This window comes from Haemaphysalis longicornis, unplaced genomic scaffold, assembly GCF_048455015.1.
Source record: "Haemaphysalis longicornis isolate Haplotype H1 unplaced genomic scaffold, Haemaphysalis longicornis Haplotype H1 scaffold_10, whole genome shotgun sequence".
Taxonomy (NCBI): domain Eukaryota; kingdom Metazoa; phylum Arthropoda; class Arachnida; order Ixodida; family Ixodidae; genus Haemaphysalis; species Haemaphysalis longicornis.
Window position 1 is genome coordinate 149,725,974 of NW_027526204.1, and position 18,117 is coordinate 149,744,090.

Genomic DNA, 18,117 nt, shown 5'->3' on the forward strand with positions numbered 1-18,117 from the left:
TTTAAATTGTTTGTAGTAATTATTTTTTATTTTGTAATGCTGAATTGATATCAATGGCAGCCGCCTCGCAAGCGGTTTGATCAATGACATTTGCGTCGCGTTCGTAACGTTCACCACTCGCTCTCTATTAGTTTTCGACAAACAACCGAAAATCATGGACGCCCACATGGCGCAGAAGACTTGGGAAATGAGCAATAACGTCGACTCCGTCCAGAGCGTCGACGATTTATACAAGTACAACAAGAAGCAGCAGCAGGACATACTCACAGCCAAGCCATGGGAGAGAGAGTGCGACTGTTTTCCATTTATTCAGTTCACTGCCTCTTGGGCGATGAAATTTTGTGTCCTCAGGAATATGCGTTTTATTTCGTGAAGGCTTGTAATGGTAGAGTCGGGAGGTTCATGTAGCTTCCAGCCCACAGAAGTGTGCTCTGTTTAGACCGTTCTGTCATTCTTTGTATCGCGAGAGTGCCAGAAGGCCTCTTTAAACATGTGAGTACGTTGCGTTGGTAAGCGTTACCAATTCTCCCTCCCATTTTGACAACCAAGTGTCACGCCCTCTTCACAACTCACGGGGGAATGGTCTTAATTTTTACCCGACCGGCCAAACCGTTACCGTTCACTAACCAACCAGAGTCACTGCTAGGTATTAACTACCGGCATTTTTAAACAAGTTAATCTAAAAACGTTGTTAACTACTGTTAACAATTGCGGATGATCGGACGCGACTCCAGGGATGGCTACGTGTCCTCGAATCCCTTGCCAAAGCAAGCAAAACGTCTGGATGAAACCCCAACCAAAGCAAGAAATAATCGAAAATTAACTGTGGCCCTGGCTAGTCAGTAAGCGTAAGCGGTTTAACTGGTGCGGTAGATATCAAGACAGACTAGACTGCTTTCACCGTGAGTTGTGACTCCACTGGGTTGCCGAGGTAGGAGGGACAATCGGCGACGCTTGCTAGAACACTGCCCGCAAGGGCATGAGAAGGGGCTCTCCAGAAGTGTGCGAATACGTTGCATTAAACAGTTCGGAACTTCACTCAATTCGTCGAGCCATCTCGTACTCAGTGGGAATGGACAATGGCTGCAAAAGTGTTGTAAGCTGGGCTGGTTGGTACTGATCCATGATGAATGACAGTGCAAAACTGGATGGGAAAACACACAATGGCCTGTTTCTGTCATCCCTTTGCGTGTTCTTTTTCCAGTTTTTGTGCTGTCATTCGTCATGGACAATGGCCGTTTGGTTAACCCCCACTTTATGGAGCAAGGGCTTCCGGCGTGGTGCAGTGTGAATTCGGGCGTCCAATTGTTCTTTTCACCACTCTGTCTTTCGCAGCCCCCACTACTTCAAGGATATGAAGGTGTCCGCCCTAGCCCTCCTCAAGATGGTCATGCACGCACGATCAGGTGGAACGCTCGAAGTTATGGGCCTCCTACTAGGAAAAGTAAGTCATTTGAACTGTGTGCGCAGGAGACCCGGTGAAACTTTTCTAGAAGGCTTTGCTAGAAGCCTCAGGACAACAGTGAAATAGCTGTACTCGGGTACAACTTAAGAACAACATCTTAAGTTGCCTCCTGCGCCTCAATACCGCAGCCGTCTTTCCTCCGTGTATCACAAAGAGTGCGTTACTGTATTTTGAATGTGACACGAGTCATTAACATGATTTTTTGGACTCGATCTGCTCATATAAACTACTGCAGTGACGACGGACAAACTAGGTCAGAAAAAGCGTACGATGTCCCACATTCAACACGGTCTCCTTTCAAGACATGTGCCTTCACTGATGTCGTGCATCCGTTGCTTTGGCGGTGGGATGGGGATCCACAGTATGAGCTGTTGCTATTCTGGACTTAAACCCGAGTGGAGTGCTCTTATCATACGCAGCTGTATTATTCAAAAACAGCTTGTAGCTATAAAGAAGCTTATTTTTACGTCCATTACAGTATTCTATCTTCTTTATAACACTTCTATTGTATTTGTGCATGTACTTTTTTTTTTTTTCGCGCATATAACCCGCAGCAAAAATGCGAAACTTTCAGTGGCAGAGCAGGGGTGAAGATAGTACGTGGGGTTTTTCCTTTAGTGTAACTTCACGCCAATGCGCATTGTGCCGTGAAGATGACCATGTGTACAACAGTGAGGACTGCGGCTCAAGTGATAGCTGTAGTGAGAGATGTGACACTGAATGAATTGCAACTTTCGCCTTGCAGGCAGTGTATTCTACTTGCTAAATATACGCTTTTTACGTCTGCACAGTATGGGATGTGTTGCTTGAGCAGTAGCTTTGGTGCAGCCTTTCCTGTATCAAATTTGTGGGCAATGCGTGAGGGTTTTTTTTTTTTTTTTTTTGTGGCAAGCTGAAAGTGGGGGTTATACGCGCAAAAGGGTGGGTTATACGCGCGAAAATACGGTATTTTACGTTAGCCCGTTTAATAGTAGGACGCTCTATCCACTGCAACTGGTGCAAGTTTCGTGTTTACAGGGTGAAAGAAATCTCATTTTTATGTCCATTATGGTGTTCCATCTAGTATTTTAAAGGAGCCATGAAGAGAAAATACAACTTCGTTTAATTTGAAAGAACTAGAATTCAATATCTCACTCAGCTCCATTACAGCCCCAAAAGATGTTTTTTTAACTAAAAAAAACAAGAAGTATTTAAAAACTTTCAAATTTTGCGCCACAGTGACGTGTTATGAGCAAGAATGACGTCACACGGGCCAACAATAAAACATTATTTTCAGTGCATTAACTGCACGTTAGCATTCAAGTGATGCGGTCAAATGGAACTAGAGGCCCCATTACAGATGTCCAGTCATGTGTCGTCACGACAGGTCAGTTAGGCGGCCGCCAATCGCACAAACAAGGTTCCGTGACGTCATAGAAAAGTTGCGGGAAATCGGCTAGGAGGTCGCGACTGCTTCACATGTTTTCTTTAATATCTCCGTTATTTGTTTGAAGATTGTGATGATATTGGTATCATTGTCATCGGCACTAAGCTGTCTTTCTAATAAATCCAACTTGTATTTTGTCTTCATGGCTCCTTTAAAATGTTTCAGCTACATTTGTGTACGTATTTTTATTACCCCATGTAACAGTAGACGACCGTTATTTGAAAGAAAGCGAAAGTTCTGTGCTGGGTCCACGAGATGGCGGCGAAATAGGTGACCGTTGTCCTTGTCAAAACGCAGGTGGACGCCAACACGATGATCGTGATGGACTCGTTTGCGCTGCCCGTGGAAGGCACGGAGACGCGGGTGAATGCCCAGGCGCAGGCTTACGAGTACATGGCTGACTACACGGAGAACGCCAAGGTGGTCGGCCGGCTGGAGAACGTCGTCGGCTGGTACCACTCGCACCCGGGCTACGGCTGCTGGCTCTCGGGCATCGACGTCAGCACACAGATGCTCAACCAGCAGTTCCAGGAGCCCTTCGTTGCCATCGTGGTGGGTGCACAGCGACTCCGCTGTTCGCGGGGACAACTTTCCGTGGCAATGCAGTTAAGGCTGCAGAGCCGAACCACGCCATTTCTTTGCGCACCTCGAAGTAGTTCAAATCAAATCAACTTTATTTGCCCTACAGATGGGTACAGGGGAAGAAGCAGCCACAAAAAGCTGCACAGAGCAGCTTGATGGGGCGGCTGCCCATCGTGTGATTGACAGCAAAGGGTCGAACAGAATAAAGGATACAGCAGAGGAAATAAAAAAAAAGAGAGAGAAGAAAAAAATTGAAATACGCGTCAAGTAAAACGTAAAAAAATGTGCTTAACAGTCATGGTTAGCAGGGCAACAGAAACAGCAAAATGAATTCAACAGGTGCATGTCACAGGTATTTATAGCAACAACAGATATATAACACGCGTTACAAAAAATATTCGTTCAAAGCCGATTTAGAGAGTTTACCAATCTCAATTGAGTTACTTGTAAAGTTATTCAGCAGTCTGGGTAAAGCGATAGTTAAAAATTGACGGTCGTAGTTGTTGTGGGGTGTAGGAGTCGGCAAAAATAATTGGCTAGCTGTAACCCAAGCAATTAAAAAGTATATATTTCTTATGTTTTAGCCTTGCATTGATTATGCTACTAAATTAATAGCCAGAATATACAAAACAGAGCATTATTTTTAAGATTTCAAGCTTTTTTTGGTTGTGACTATCGCCACTGGTGTCGCAATGGTTCTCTTCCGAAAAAAAAACGGGGCGTCCTCGTCGACGGCTTTCGGTAGCTCGCTGCAACTCACCATTTCATTCTCCGCGTAGGGTTTTTAAGAAGCTTGAGAAGCAAATGCTGTCAAAACAAGTGAAGCGAGTGGTTTGCAAAGTGTACGCCCAAGTGAGACTGGTGCAACCGGGACTTTCCACCGTTTCTGCAATTCGTTCGGTTAGCCAGTTGGCTGGGGTAAGCGAGCGGGTGTGTAAGCGTTTGTGCGTGCTGCTGTGTCGATATACTGCGCCCGCGCTATGTAAGTATGCCACACATGTCGGTGGTGCTGCCCAATTTTGAGCTGCAGAAGAGTTTACAAATCAGTACATGCCGTCAAAACTGAAGCACTGGCAAAATTCACTGCACTTCTGAACGATAGAGTTGGGCGATGTAGTCCACGGTCAGTCTGAGTTCTGCAGTCAAAGCATTGGCTTCTGCTTACAAACACATGAAGCGTGGGGAAGGAGACGCCAATATGCCTGCATGCTTCATGATCGTGGTTCAGCGCACTCAACCACAGAGCTCATGCGAATAAATGAACTGTATCAAATGCGTATCTATCACACTGAAACCGAAACCAGTTTATCAAGGACTACTTTGGTGCAGTAACACAAAACAGTTAGTTCCCCCTCCCCCCATAGCTTTCTCCCCATTGCCACAGAAAGTTGTCCCCGAGTATGGGGAGACAGCTTCGTTCACGTAGACACACCTAAATTTTATGGCGCGTGTTGTAGCAATCCCTTTTGATGTGGTAGCACTTGTAGGGGCAGTCTTCCCTGGATTTGATGTCCGTCCTCAACTTGATTTTCATCCAGCTTTCCTCTTCATGTTTTGTTTGTGCCATTGGAGGTGGTAGATAGCAAGGGAAATGAGATGGCGACGGGGATTTACCTCCTACTGTGTCTTTCCCTACAGGCACTTTGTTGGGGGACAAAGTCACTTGCCTGTGCCCAACCACCTCGCTGCAGTGCATAGTGATTCCTCAGTGAAAGCCAGCCTGTAGGGCTTGGTTAGTACCGGTGGCCAAATTCGCCAAACACAAAGGCAAAGTGCTTGTTCCCTCGGTGTTCTGTTTCAGTTCTAGAAGTTCTGTTTGTTTGTAAGATGTCGCCTTCAAGTTTCCCTTTCCTGCAGATTGACCCCGTGCGGACGATCTCGGCCGGCAAGGTGAATTTGGGAGCTTTCCGGACTTACCCCAAGGTATTGTGCACCTTCTTTCAACAGCCAATCTAAGGGTTCTAAATGATGCTTTCGTGGGTTGTAGATGCACTGAAACACGCTCCCGCTGTCATAGGAAATGTGCTCATGCACCCCGTGTGCCAGGTAAAGCTTTCTAATGTGCTCATCACCAAAGGACACAAATTGGCTTATTTATGTGACAAAAGGGGTCATTAAAGTAGCTCATTATGATGCTGGTGCTACTAGTGCAGTGTTTCGTCCTCTCTCTCTCTCTCTCTTGTTAATTAAAAGTTTGTACAGTCAAAGCCCGCTACAACGAACTCCGCTTCAACGAAATTTCCGCTCATTGAGGCTGGGTTTGAACATTTGTTTTGCTATAAAAATAAGCATAACGCCAGCTATCTGTTACTTTATACATTCAGGACGCTTAGTTTCACCAAAAACGTGCGCCGCGCGCCCCCACCACTACCCAAAACAAAAACAAACTCGTAGGTTAGGTGGATGCCATTGCTTGCTGGTGATAACGGTGTGGCTGGCTGTCTCCGGCACTACAGCCAATCCTTATCCAGTCGAAATCTCACGAATGTGCTCTGCCGGTGGTGCAGTGCCGTCATGTATGCGTTGTGAGCAGCTGTCCTTCCGGTTTCCGTCTGCAATTCTTCAAAGTCAAAAGCAAAAACAATGCGTTCATGTTTAGTCTCGAACCCACATCATTCTGTCTTAGTCGCAAGTGTGCGGTCGCGTTAAATACAACCGGGCGCAGCTTGCCTGCCAAGGTCAATTGTTGCCGTGCCCAGTCAGAGGTTAAGATAACGGCACCGCACCTGCCACAAGCAAGAGGGGGGCTTTCGACGGCCTAGCAGCTATGTGCAAGTAATCAGTTCGGTGGACACGCCTTGTTGTATAGCAATATGTTTTGCGCCTGCATATCTTCACCCCTCCGTAACGCACTCTTTGCGTGCAGGTAAAAAACAGATAACCATTAGTACATTCGTTATCCGAACAAACAACGATGTTATTGCATGTCGCTCCTTTTTTCTAAACATTGTATTATGCTGCCAATGATGCGGAATTATACGGGGCTATTGTTCGTGCCCTTCCGTGGTGTTTTGGGGCAGATTTCTCCTCAACAAATTTTCGCCTCAATGAAATTTTTTGCACATCCTGTCAATTTCGTTGTTGCGGGATTCGACTGTACGTCTGGCATGAGTGTGCGTGCTTGAGTGCAAGAAAGGAGAAAAATGGCTCGAGGGGGCCATGAAGACAAAATACAAGTTTGGTTCATTAGAAAGGCTGCTTTGCCCTGATAAAAATGATACCGATTTCATCGCAAACTTCCAAAAAATAACGGAGATATTAAAGAAAACGTGTGGAGCTTTGGCGACTCGCTAGCCCGTTTGCAGCAACTTTTCTATGACGTCACAGAATCTTGTTTGAGTGATTGACGGCGGCCAAACTAATCAATCGCCAGGACACATGACTGGGCGATTGTAGTGGGGCCGCTAGTTCCGTTTGATTGAATCACTTGAATGCTAACTTGCAGTTAACACACTGAAAATTATGTTTTTAGTGCTGGCCCATATGACGTCACTCGCGCCGATAACGCGTCACTGTGGCGCGAAATATGAAAGTCCTTAAGTATTTCTTGCGTTTTTATCGGTTCAAAAACGTCTTTCGTGGACGGAATGAAGCTGAGTGAGGTACTAAAGTCTAACTCTTTAAAGTTAAACGAAGTTGTATTTTCTCTTCATGGACCCTTTAACTAAGTCGGCTCCATTCCAGCCATTAAATATGTTCTTTTAACTGAAACAAACGCGTGAAATGTTGAAAAACGTTCAAATTTTGGGCTACAGTGGCGTATTATGGGCAGGAGCGGCGCAGTGGAGGCCAACACTAAGAGCATAGGTATCAGTGTTGTTGACCTCATGTTAGCATTGAAGTGATACGACCAAAAGGAACCAGAGGCCCCCCACAACGATCGCCCGGTTGTGTTCCTTAGTGGTTGGTTAGGTCAGTGGCCACCAGTTGCTCCAAAAAAGGTTCCTTGACATCGTAGAAAAATTGCCACAAGTGGCTAAGGAGGGGCCACTGCTTCTAATATTTTCTGTAGTTATCTCGATTGTCACTTCAAAGTTTGCAACATGTTGGTGTCCTTGTTGTCAGGACAGAGCAGCGTTTTCTAAGTGGGGAGGTGGGGATCGGAGCAAACTTATTTCTTGGCATATTGTAATGAAATTTGGTAGGCACCTTGGAAAACACTCCCAGTGGTGATAGTAACAGTTTCATAATGATACCTTCAGTAGTTTTTTGTGTTACGGAGATTCACATGTTGCCCGCTCGTGGAAAGCCTAGTGAAGTGACGAAACTTGGTAGGAAGTTCTGAATACTTTTAAATTGCAGTCAAAAGAGCATTACAGGGTATGACATTCTCAGATTTTTTTTTTTTTTTTGAACCCTGTCTTTTTTTATATACAGCATTATTTTCACCTGTAACCATTTGGACACAACTAACGTTGGCATAAATACAAAATAAAAAAAATAAGGCCCTAAAGTGAAAATCAGGAAACGTCATACCCTGCAGAACACTTCAAGAATAAAAAAACAAACAAACAAAATCTGTCCAGTGGTTGCGGTGGTATCCTCTCCACGAGCAACAGGGAATGCCTAAAAAGCACTTTTGAGAAAACAGCTCTCTTAAGTTTACGGAGCACTTGATGTCCCTCAAAAGGCACCGGATGCATAGTCCTTGCTACCCTTGATCTGATGTGGTGTCGCGAAAATGGGTGTTTTTCGGTCATCGCGATCACTTTCACTTTCGCCTCCGCTCACAAAAATAATTCTTTTAGCGCCTTTAGAGGCCATTTTTCGGCACAATATTTTTGTACAGTATAGAATAAAAGTTTTAAAAGCCAAAGCAGGCAGTTTCTAAAAATTGATTTTTTTTGTTGTTGTTATTTCCGTGACCCGATCCCCGCGTCCCCCCGTAATGAACCAATCCTGTATTTTGTCGTCGTGGCCTCTTAATGACATACCCGTCACCCATGAATAACGGCTTACCAGTGTTACCAGCTGTGTGACCGGTTGTGGCCCGTGACCGCGTGCAGGGCTACAAGCCTCCGGACGAGGGCCCCGCCGAGTACCAAACGATCCCGCTGAACAAGATCGAGGACTTTGGGGTGCACTGCAAGCAGTACTACTCCCTGGAGGTGTCCTACTTCAAGTCCTCCCTGGACCGCCGCCTGCTCGACTCGCTCTGGAACAAGTACTGGGTCAACACGCTCAGCTCCTCCAGCCTCCTCACGGCAAGTAGTGCTGCCATCCTTTTCTGCGCTTCCTTCAATTGTACCTTTGAAGAACCTCTGAGGTTGTGGAAGTTTGTTTCAGGAGGAGGTTACAGTGTACCAGAAGGTAGAGTGGTGTTGTGCGAAGGAAAAGCGTATGGAGAGCGCGGTTCCTTTTTGCAATGAGAAGATTGTATGGAGCGCAGGCGTCCTCCAAAGAACTCCTGTTGCAGCCAGCGCCACCTATAATTTTTAAATCAAACTAAACAGTTATTTGACGGGTTTTGTAGAACTGTCATGAAATAAAAAATGACTATTTAGGGCAAATAAGGATTAATTAAACGGACCGGCACGGCCGGTGCGGATGATTCGAACAAGTTGGCGAGGTGCCAAACTGCCAAGCGAGCAAGCGACGGTGACGTACGGGTTGACAAAAAAAAAATCGGCAGAGAAGCACATACGCAATGTCTATACAGTTAAACCTCGTTATAACGAGACGGGCTATAACGAAATAATGGATATAACGAGCAAATCGTAATTCCCCTTGAAAGTCCCCATAGAAACCAAGGTATTTTAAACCTCGATTACGAGGTAAGATTTGCCCGTTACGGGATATAACAAACAAATTTCGTTGATAATTCAAATTTTGAGCTAATTTTTAAACTGCGCAACGCGGATTTGAGACAGCGTGCGACGCGGCAACTGTATTATCAGTTCAAAACTACCGCCATGCGCGCGAAGCTGGATGGCGCGCCATGCGGACGCTGCGCCCGCGAAACCATTCCCACTCTCCTCTCACTGCGCACGGCATGCAGACAATGGGGCCCTTCAATATACAGTCTCGGACTCACCGCGGGCTTCCCGAGAAGCAGTCCGACGTTCGATTTTCACATGCATCCCTATGGCTTCGGGGAATCCTCGGACTACCCCCCCCTCCCCTGAGCCCCTGTTCGTACCGCCGACGTCGCTGCGTAGTTGTGTGTGTGTGGGTTTTGGCAGTCTTCAGCCTTATCTTTTATCGTACTGCTCGCGTGATTCCAACAATGCGAGTGCGACAGGCGGGAAGCGAAAGCGAAAGACTATCACGCTTGAACAGAAGATGGCTATGATAAAAGCTGTCGCATCGGGCGCGAAGGAAGGTAAGGTGGCAAGATACTTTGACGTGTGGACGAGTACACTGTCCACCATCGTGAGCGACTGAGTCCATCGTCAGTGCTGTTGCACGTGGCGTGAAAGGAAGCGCTAAGGACGGCGTCGGAGGCACTAGATGCGGTGGACGTGCTGCGCCGCTACTTCGGCGCGCACGAGGGCGGCGAAGATGGCGTGAACATAGCGGCCGCAGCTGAGCGAGCCATCGCTCGCACCAGGAAGGTCATCAATGTCCAATTACGGACTTATTCGAGCCAAGTCTGTTTGAAATACGTGTTTCGAACTACAATAAAGTAGGTTCATGACCTTTCCTTTTTACCTCCGGAATGTGTTTATTTTACTGACTACTGCCGTGCGGCAAGATGCTATTTCGCTCGCTTTTTGTTTTAGGCAACTACAATGCGTATTATTTGCAGTAAATGTCGGCTACGGCTATAACGAAATATTGGCTATAACGAGCAAATCGCGGCGCCCCTTCAATTTCGTTATAACGAGGTTTAACTGTATTTATTTTTGACACCCGTCCATCACTGCCGAATTCACTCATCCGAGCTTTCAGAGTCGTCCAAGGATGACTGCTTCTCACTGTCATCCTCAGTCCATTGAGCGTGTTGCAGACGGAGCACTTCCTAAATGTTCGTGCAAGCATGTCGTCTGGTAGTGAGTGCTAAGAGAAGGACACCCAGCTTGACACGGTCACGAGGGATGGTCTTTGCAGCCGGCCCGTAGGTGTCTTTTCATTGTCATCGGCTATCCAATCATTGTATAGTTCGCAGGGCCGGTCCGCGGATGGCCTCCGCTTTAACCGGCAGCGATCGGCAGCGAAGTTCCCGAACGAAGTCCGCCACTTTGTTCTCCAACTTGGGGTGCACTGCTTGACGTTCAGGGAGTGATCTGTTCCAGGGGTTGCACGCGCACAGCTTAGGTTTCTGGCTTAGCTTTCTGGCGAGTAAAAGGCAAAAAACTAGAGAAAAGCGAAAAGCAACAAAAGGCCTGATAGAGCATGAGCGCAGTCCCGCTCGCTACGCAATTGCTTCTAGCCACCATACAAAGGCACAAACGCTTGCTCGGGAGCTTGCACTTTGTTGCCAGACTACACTTGCACATTGTTGTCAGACAACAATTTACATGGCAAATGACCGCTATATGAGACTAGAGGTGACTTTTGTGCGGATTTTTTTTTTTAGGAAAAAAACTCGACCTATATACCGGTTTATACGGTATGTTGACGCGTGAAATTGGAAGTCCTTTCACTGAGGTAAATGTAAGGGTAGTGCATAAGTGGGGGAAGTGCTGTCTGATTATGCGTGATAGCGGATAGCGGATGACACACTTCGATCACTTCAGCCTGCAGTGCGCTGACTATCTTGGGTTCTGCTTAGCAACGTGTTTCCTCACTTGCGCCGCACTCATTCCCTCTTTGACCCTCATTGAGGGGCTACGCTCCGAGCAGAACAGCACGCCTAGCAGCATCCTTTCCCAGCTTTTATCAGTGAGCTTCACGAATTTTTGAGGCGAGGGAATACACACTCACACATAAAAATTGAGCGTGGTTCTTGAGGCGGGCACTAGCATAGAAAGTGTTTAACAAAAACTGCACGAAGAACTGTTTTCCTGCTTTTTATGGGAAACGGTGAAGGGTAAGTATAGGTGGTGTTCACTGAAAAGTTTAGCTGTCTATTGCTTCGCTTGGCTACACTGTAAACGGCCACGGCACCACGTCTTGTGCCACTGTGTCCACAGGCCAAAGAAAAAAAAAACGCCAGCGTGCGTCGTCTGCACCGTTTTAACCCGATTCTCAATGGTGGTGTCAACAGAGATGTTACTAATCGCACTCGGATTGCAGTCGAGGCATTACTTTACGTTCAGTGGGGTAGAGTTTGGAATGCCCAAAACACATCATGTGCTTAGCACACGGACAAGTACCGCCATCCCGCGGAGCTTGGCGTAACCAGTTACGGCGCACTCACATGGTTGCTTGCATGCGTGCCTCACCAGTGAATACAAACTATACGATAGAGTGGGATGACAAACCTTTGTCTCTTTTGACAACTACTGCCACTATTTTCTCTCCATGTGCCAGACAGTAAGCTATGCACACCTCACATTAGCGAGGTTCTGGTTAGAATTTTGCATGCGCATGTGTAGGAATGAATACACCCATTGCTTTGCAACATATTCTGTCATTTTATATTCAAAAAAGGAATTATCCCTCACCATTTAGTCCAACCTTGTGTTCTTTTGTTTTGTTTTTTTTTCGTGCGTGTGCAGAATGCGGACTACACGACGGGGCAGGTGTTTGACCTCTCGGACAAACTGGAGCAGTCCGAGTCGCAGCTGGGCCGTGGCGGCTTCGTCCTCGGTCTGGACCCGCACGAGAAGAGGACGGAGGACAAGCTCGCCAAGGCGACGCGAGACAGCTGCAAGACGACCATCGAAGTCATCCACGGCCTCATGTCTCAAGTGATCAAGGATAGGCTCTTCAACCAAGTCAACTGCGCCAGCCAAGACGGCCAGTGAAACGGCTGTCGGCGCTGTTCTTCATTCTTCATCTGAGAACAGCGTGGTGATGCTTCAAGAATGGAGTGGTCACAGTTTGTTCAGTGACTGCACAAACCTCTTAAAGTCTGTTTTTCAATAAATCACTCTCTGGCTTCGAAACTGTGTGGTTATACTTCAGGAATGAAGTGGTCATAGTTTGTTCAGCAACTGCTTGAACGTCCTAAAAAAGTCTGTTTTTTAATAAAAACATCTTGCTTCAAAGCTGTGTGGCAGTGGCTCTGAGAATGTTTAATTTGGGGCAAGAAATTGGCACATGCTGCACCTTTCTGCGTGGATTCGTTCTGTTTGGGACCCTTGAGGTGTATAGATTTCGCAGAATGATTTGCCGAAGGGTTCATTTGTACGTTGGAACCTGGAGAAAACCAATGCGTGCGACGGGACAGAGTGGGGAAAACCCACAACAGAGGTGCTGGTGAACAAGCGAGGGCAGTTAAATGTGGCAGAAAAATATACATAAGAAAGCTAAAAAAAATTGACAAAATGTTTGATGATGATGATACATCGACATCTAGTGAGGTCAGGTACATTATCAATTTATCCAGAAGTAAATTTTATGACAGATTTTATTTAGGTTTTCCGAGCGAGCATGTCTAATCCTCAAAGCTTCATCAAAGTTGTCTGTGTCGCAAAGGTTTGCCTGTTTGTAGGCCCGCCACGACACATCAACATGGGCCTCACTGAGATTGGAGCAGATTGATATCATTTTAACCAATTTCGTTAGGTCAGAATGCATTTCATTACAGTGGGAAGCCAAAGCTGTCTACTAACGCTTCCTGCTTTAAAACACACTCCATGTTCCGAGACATTCTAGTTCTCAAAGGAAAAGGCTGGAGCTTTTTAATATGTCTTTGTTCGCTTCACAAGAATCATAGCTGAGCTCAAAGTTTCGGGCGCCGTATTGCTGACAATGAGGTGATGAAAAGACGCTGTTTACACAAATTACAATACAATCCATGCTTTATGCAGACTGGTCTTAATCTTCCATAGGACACCATCATAGCTAAGTCACTAGATTCCTGTCGCAGCAAAATCATTTCAGTCACGCACTTGCAAACCATGAGTGCATCAGTGGCTGTGACTAGCAAATCTCAATTCCCAGTCTGCCAATGTGGCCACGAATGTTGTGTTTCTGTGGATTCCAAGATAAAATGACCAAGTGGACCAAGCTGCCCAATCTACCAACGACACTGTGCCCTTTGTCTAATTTCCGATGTTAGGACTCTGTGCAGAATCCCATGAAAAACTACATTGGGTAATTGTACCACCCTCCCTGCTTTTCAATTTGAAGTTCGCTTTGAAGGTTCATGTCTTAATAAGGTTCGCTCTGAAGCGAACCCGATTGTGACATGTGAGGCTTTACCACTCTGGAATGACAGGCAGTGTCACCTGTAATGTCTGTGATGTAAATGAGACTGTTGAGCACATCATGTGCGTCTACACTTGCTTTGCAACTGAGTGGGGCAACTCGTGACGAAAAACAGCGCAAGAAACGCAGTGACAAAGGAAGAGGGGATGACGCACAGCGCTGTCCCTGTGGAGGAGGAATAAACGTGTATCTGAAGCTGTCAGCCCTGGGGAAGAGTCCTCATTCCAGGACCCTTTGAGTTCGTCCGGCTTCTTGGGCTCGCTGCACCAGCCAAAGCTGGTCGTCAGGGTCCAAGCTGGACAGTGCTCTCTCCCAGTGCTCAGGGTGGCTACCCTACGCCAGAGTCCTTCAAAGCATTGAAGGACTCTGTTTACGTTTAGGAAAGGAAAGATACGCAGAACAAGAAAAACAAACAAAAATATGAAAAGTGACTAATACAAGAAAGTAAACAAAATAAGGATATATGAAAAGTGACTAATAAGAGAAAATAAAGGGACAGCATTACCGTCTGGAACGAATGCTGTCCCTGTGTTTCTTGCGCTGTTTTTCCTCGTGAATTATAATCTAAACCAACTAGCCCAACTCGGGCGGACTGCTGTATGTTTGCTGGTGTTCCTATTATTTTAGCATAGAATGTATATACACTTCTTTTGTTTATTTTCACTTATTAGTCACTTTTCATATATCCTTATTTTGTTTACTTTCTTGTATTAGTCACTTTTCATATTTTTGTTTGTTTTCCTTGTTCTGCATATCTTTCCTTTCCTAGGCGTAGGGTAGCCAACCGGATTACGCTGATTAAGCTCCCTGCATTGCCCTTCCTACGTTCAACTTCGTAACCCCTATTTGCTTCGCCGCAGTTCAAACGCGCGCGCAGTAAACCACGCTTTACAGGCGAAAATGTTTTCAGAATTTCTGACAGAGCTTAACAAAATGTGTTGAGCTAGTTGGTTCACGCTTATTGGAAAGAGTGAAAGGGGCGCTGAGCAGACGAAGACAAAGTAGACACACACACAGGCGCCTGTATGGGGTGTGCGTGTGTCCACTTCGTCTTCGTCTGCTCAGCGCCCCTTTTATTCTTTCTGACAGAAAATTTATAAGCAGTCAAGACAGAAAAATTACGTGTTACAGGAAATTCTGACGAAGGGCTTGAACAGCGCAAGAAAAAAATGCACTAAACTTACCAAAAATTCCCCCGCATTTCCCCGAGGGGGAGAATGTGAAAGTGCGAATGCACGGTTGTCGGCCCGCTTGCGGCGCTTGCGCTCGGCCCCCGCAGCCCACCGCCTCGCCGCCTTCTCTTCCATCTCTTCCATCGGGTTTGTAGTATCACGTGTACACCACGCAGTTATCAAGCCGCTATAACGCCGCTGAGTCACCAACGCACGCCGCTGACGACGTAGTTTGAATGCGTTAAAGATATAAGGCGCGTCACTAACGCTGATATCACGTCGCGTCCGTGGCTTGGTCGGTAGAGCGTCGCGCTGCGGCCGCAAAGTCCGCGGATCGGAACCTGGCGCCGGATGCTGTTTCTTTATAGAGGAGCACTGCGGACGCCGACGCCGCCGCCGACGCCGGCGGTGGATGGTTTGGGGTCGCTTATAAAGTGCATTCGCACTTAATAAAAATCCTTCAATTACAGTTGAAGGTTGAAGGTAAAAAACCTTCAATTACAGGTTTGTGTCAAGTCTCCGGAGTTCGGGGAAACGTACGTACTTTTGCTCGAAAGCAGATATGTACGCCCACTGTGGAAATTCGCGTTGCGGGTTTGTGTAAATTACTACCTTTCAATCCAGGGTGCGTGCGCCATCGAAAAATGAATACCGTATTTTCGGGCGTATAACCCGCACCAAAATGCGAAATTTCAGTGGCAAACTAGGGGTGCGGATAATACGCGGGGTTTTTTCTTTAGTGCAGCTTCACGGCAATGCGAGTTGTGCCGTGAAGCTACTACGCAGTAACACTGACTGAGCCTTCCATGGCATCGATTGCGTAAAACATACAATGACAAGGACGAAAAAACAAGTACGAGCGCACACTAACAACTGAATTTTATTATTGAATTGTGACTTTCGTCTTCCAGTCAGTGTATTCTGCTTGCTAAATATACGCTCTTTTTCTGTCTGCATAGTATGTGATGTGTTGCTTGAGAAGTAGCTTTGGTGCAGCCTTTCAAATGTGCGGGCAATATAAACGAGGATTTTTTTTTTCTTACCCGGGGGGCTGAAAGATGCGGTGCGGATTATTTTCAGGGGCGGGTTATACGCGCGAAAAAAACGGTATGCCGGGGTTTTATACCCAACACAGTGTTGAATTACCGGGACACGACTGAGTTATGCAGGGTCGGACAGACTGCTCATGCGCGCGCGCGTCGGGAGGGCGAGGAGGTCGCCCCTCGCGGAACTAATGCGCGGGCTCCGCGAGGCGGGCGACCGTCCCAGGGTACTCTTCTAGCCACTGTACCCAGGGGAACGAATGGGCACTTGCCCAGTCGGGCCCCGCCAACCGCTGCCGTAGCGTTAGCGGACGCTAGCCGCTATGCTAAAACTGTTATCTCGCAGCGTGACGCCGCCGTCAGCCAACGTGTTGTGGCAAATCATTTTTGCACCTCCGCGCAAATGTCACGTGGTTCGGCTTTGCACGCAAGGGAAGCAAAGAGCATGTTGTTGCAAATCCGGTTTGAACCTCCCGCGCAAATGTCACGTGGTTTGGATTAGCGGCGAACGAAATAGCGTTTTGAGAGTGGGAGGGCGGGGACAACGCTTCTTGTGTGGTGACGAGTGGAACCCTGCAGAGTGAGGGGCAGGCAGTGAGGGAGATGACGCCATAGCCGCGCGTTCTGGCCCCCTCTTCACCCTTCGCGAAACGCTCCTCTCCGTTTTCTTTCTTCTATCGCTGCTGCGTTCGGTCACTCGGTTAGGAGAGTGCCTATTTCGCGAAGACCAGGTAATGGCTGCCACAGGGCTGCGCTCTAAAAACAACAGCAATTCGATCAACAATAACGGCAAAAACGAGTCGGAACGAACGCTCACACGAAAATCCGAGTTTACTTCAAGAAACTATCTTTTTGCGCATGTGAAGCGTGCCTTGCCTCTCATTCAGGTATGTAGTGGAAAAGCCAGCTGGGCGCGAAGAAAGAAATGGCTTGATTGGATTACAATACCTTAAGCTGCCTACTCCGTTCGGAAAGGTGATATTATAATGGACAGTGCGGTTAATTGCAGTTTTTACCGCACCATGCATGCGATTCTAATTAAGTTGACCGAGTCGAAAAGCTGCAGTTCTTGCCCTGTTTCGCAATGTCAACATATAGGTATAGTCGCCGATGCAAAGTGGTTGTAGAAGTGTCAGTGTCTGTTTCATATTTTCCAGGGGTGGTAACGGATTAACGTTCCGTCACTGGTGTTTATAGTTGCTTATAATCACTGCTGTATATGTTCATAGTCACTGTTGTTTATAGGTTCTTATAGTCACTGGTGCATGTGTTTATAGTCACTGGTGTTTATAGTTGCACAGTCGATTTCACTGGTGGCCTCTATCTCCAGCACAGGCCTCACCCTACAGAAAGTAGTAGCTGGTCCCAGATGGTTTATGGCAAAAGGTTAAATTCTCAGCTGACCGCAGCCGGTCCAAGCTGGGACCATCTACTCCCAGATGGGAATTTAACCATAAACCAGCTCGGACAAGCTACCATTTTCTTTAGGGCGCACGCTGGTCCGTCGGTCACGTAATTGTGTGAGTCTTGGGAGTCGTACGAAACGGAAAGGCGCGGGGAAAGCGTTAGTGTCTCCTTTGTGGGTATGTAACGAACACTGTGTGAGTTTTGAAATTCGCGTGAAATTGTCGAAGAAAATAACAATAAACTCGGAGATGAGCGTTTCTCAATATCCTCCGCGCGTGTGTGCTTTAAGGTACCAACTTGCAGCTAACTAAAGTTGGTGGCCGCCAGTTCTTGCGAAGAAAAATTCAGATTTACGACATCCCGTTAAATGTTCATTCCCGACCATACTCGTTTATTGCAGTTGTTCATAGCGCAGTGTCCCTTAAATAATGTGTCTTTTTGTAAATGCGGCAGGTAGTAACATGTGAGCTTTTCCGCACACTATATATACGAGCCATTTGTAAGCGAAGCAATCGATCACGAGTTGTTTCGCTAAAAGGTGAGGCAGCGCCGTTGCGGCGGTAGTGAAGGGAAACGGGGATAGGTGGCGACGCCTGTCCATTTCTCTCGCACGTGGCAGCCGCAAATTTTTGCTTTCGCGTTGCGCAAATATTCAAATATTGAGCGCATTGGTTCTTATAATACACAAATATACGACCTTATTGCAAGTAGCTGCCCACGCCCCACGACGAATGATTCCTTGCTAGTGTGGGTTATAACAGG

The 18,117-nt window shown here is 46.8% G+C and overlaps 1 protein-coding gene across 1 annotated transcript; it reads left to right on the top strand.

Moving 5' to 3' along the window:
* The first annotated feature begins 48 nt into the window (after nucleotides 1–48).
* Nucleotides 49–12,466, top strand: Csn5 (COP9 signalosome subunit 5). Its single transcript, XM_077691200.1, has 6 exons — nucleotides 49–288; nucleotides 1,336–1,444; nucleotides 3,189–3,443; nucleotides 5,331–5,396; nucleotides 8,480–8,677; nucleotides 12,077–12,466. The coding sequence occupies exons 1-6, from the start codon at nucleotides 155–157 to the stop codon at nucleotides 12,323–12,325; spliced, it is 1,011 nt and encodes a 336-aa protein (XP_077547326.1). The 5' UTR covers nucleotides 49–154; the 3' UTR covers nucleotides 12,326–12,466.
* Nucleotides 12,467–18,117: the final 5,651 nt, after the last annotated feature.